Raw genomic sequence first — 2,606 nt, 5'->3', positions numbered from 1 at the left:
TCAACATTGGATCATTCAGAGATCCTCACTGAACTTCTGGAGAGAGTTTGCTGCACTGAAAGTAAAGGGGCTGAATAATTTTTCACGCCCAATTTTTCAGTTTTTTATTTGTTAAAAAAGTTTGACATATCCAATAAATTTCGTTCCACTTCATGATTGTGTCCCACTTGTTGTTGATTCTTCACAACAAATTACAGTTTTATATCTTTATGTTTGAAGCCTGAAATGTGGCAAAAGGTCGCAAAGTTCAAGGGGGCCGAATACTTTCGCAAGGCACTGTATATAGATAGATAGGTAGATTTTGTTTTACTGTATAAAAAAACAATTCCCCACTCCCCACATCGGGGCGGTCTTATTCCTTCCTTCATGCTGGGGTCCTCTACCAGAAGCCTGGGAGCTTGAGGGCCCTGCACAGTATCTTAGCTGTTTTAGAACAGCCCAATATAAGTTTATCACAACTTGTAGGTTGGTTAACCCTATAAAACCATTTGTATCATATTTGATACATGAGGTTTCTGAGCAAAAGAAAATCACCAAAAATGCCCCATGTATCAAATGTGATATGAAAGAAATAGAAATAATCTAAATAATATGGCACCTCTATCCCTATATGCCTGGACTGTCTGTCTATGCATACTGCATATAGCAAATAAAAATCATGAATCTTGAATTATGAATCATGAATTATATTTTGGATTTTGTTAAAAGGTTAAATAAACATCTCAGTTCCAAAAAAATTTGAATGTTCTGGCTATTTTTGGATATATTGGGCTTTATAGGGTTAAAAAAGGATTGTTGTTTCCAATATAGGTAAATATCTGAATATGAATTCATTCCTATGTCACAGTAGTGGACAACTTGAGACATTATGCTCATTTCTTGAAGTTTGCTGACACCAGGCTAAACCCAATTTTCCATTAGCTTTTGTATATAGTAGTGCTTACTTCTACTGGAGTATAGTGGTCATAAAGCAGATACCAAGGCCGTGGTCTTGGGGGACGTCTGACTACATAATAGTCTGGAGGGTAAGGATGAAATACTTGTCTCCCCTTCACGTCTCTGGAGTCTGCTGCCTCCACCTTCATTGTCTCCATACATTTTCCCATAGCGACGTCCTCTAGTGTGGAATAGTGGGTACATTCCCCAGTCTGGAACCCTTTGTTAAATCTTCTCACTGCTTCCTTACTGAGTACATAACCTGCTCCTCCACTCATGTAGCCTTGAGCGATGAAAGGGCTAAACCTTCTGCCCACGTACAATGGCTTCTCTGGATCATATTTGGACAAGGTGTAGCGGAGATTCTCTATGACTATGAAGGTATCATCGTCTGCTTTCAGGAACCAATCTGCTTCATCCAGGTGGTTCTGATAGATGTACTGAAAGGCTCGGATGGTCTTCCAGTACAGGTTTTCCCTCCCCTCACTCACATTCAGCTCCACAGTGGGGAAGTCAGTCTTGGTGGAGCTCATGTACAACACTTTGTTACAGCGCTTGGCCCATGTTGCTCTGATGTGGTTGGTTCGGGATTCCAGGTTCTTGGGTCCTGTCATGATCCAACATAAGATCCGTGTTGTGTGAGAAGTTGAGTTCTGGTTCCCACCTGGAGATGTACCAAACAAAATATCAGAAATATCTCATTATACAGTATATTAGGTTATCAGTAAAATGTCCCAGAAGCCTCAGATGTCATTTGGGCTGTTTATGTAAGTTAGCCAACTGACTACTTAATGTTTTTTGTGCAGCTGTATCCCACCATTTCTGTTAGTTCACACCCAAAGAGCTGACTGTCTCAGTTCTCAGTGTTGACAGTTGCTATATATTTTACAATATGGAACATCTATACATGGAGTGTACAGGTAAAGGGGTGTGACTTTAAGAATTTTGGTGACTGCAAAAATAAGATAAGTGACGGCACTTCTGCTGTTTTTGTAGAATGGTCCATATAGGCTATATATATATGTGTGTGTGTGTGTGTGTGTGTGTATATACGTACTGTATATACAACTAGGATCTATAGCTAGGACATCGGAATGTCATTCGGACTGGATAAATGTGGTGGAATGGCAACAAGGAGAGGGAAGGTAGTCAGAACTGAGGGGATTGTATTACCAGAAGGCAACATAGCAGATGTTGAGCACAGCTACAACTACCTTGGGATCCCATAGGCAAATGGGGACCATGAAGAGGCTGCAAGGAAAGCAGCAACTACCAAGTACCTGCAGAGAGTAAGGGAAGTCCTGAGAAGTCAGCTGAATGGAAAGAACAAAGTCGGGGGGATTAACACCTACGCTCTGCTGGTCATCAGGTACCCCGCTGGCATAATAAGCTGGCCGCAGAAGGAGGCCACTGACATCAAGACAAGGAAGCTCCTTACAATGCACAGTGGATTTCATCCCAAGTCCAGCATCCTGAGACTGTACACTAAGCGGAAGGAAGGAGGCCGAGGATTAGTAAGCATCAGAGCCACTATCCAGGATGAAACAACAAACATCCATGAATACATCAGGAAGATGGCCCCGAGTGATGACATGCTTAGTGAATACCTCAGGCAGCAGAAACCAGAGGAACAAGGGAAGGAAGAGCAGGAACCCTCATGGAAGGACAAA

At 41.9% G+C, this 2,606-nt stretch overlaps 1 protein-coding gene across 1 annotated transcript in view; it reads right to left on the bottom strand.

Moving 5' to 3' along the window:
- The window catches only part of c1galt1a (core 1 synthase, glycoprotein-N-acetylgalactosamine 3-beta-galactosyltransferase 1a), a 7,542-nt gene extending 5,980 nt beyond the window's left edge, over positions 1-1,562 (bottom strand). Inside the window, exon 1 of the mRNA XM_020585976.1 lies at positions 945-1,562. Within this exon, the coding sequence (XP_020441632.1) occupies positions 945-1,550 (606 nt within the window). The 5' untranslated portion in view covers positions 1,551-1,562. The remainder of the gene's footprint in view (positions 1-944) is intronic.
- Between the last annotated feature and the right edge of the window lie 1,044 nt (positions 1,563-2,606).

This window comes from Monopterus albus, unplaced genomic scaffold (genome assembly GCF_001952655.1).
Source record: "Monopterus albus unplaced genomic scaffold, M_albus_1.0 scaffold390.1, whole genome shotgun sequence".
Taxonomy (NCBI): domain Eukaryota; kingdom Metazoa; phylum Chordata; class Actinopteri; order Synbranchiformes; family Synbranchidae; genus Monopterus; species Monopterus albus.
The sequence above is the reverse complement of the archived record's forward strand: the minus strand, read 5'-3'. Positions and strand labels throughout refer to the sequence as shown.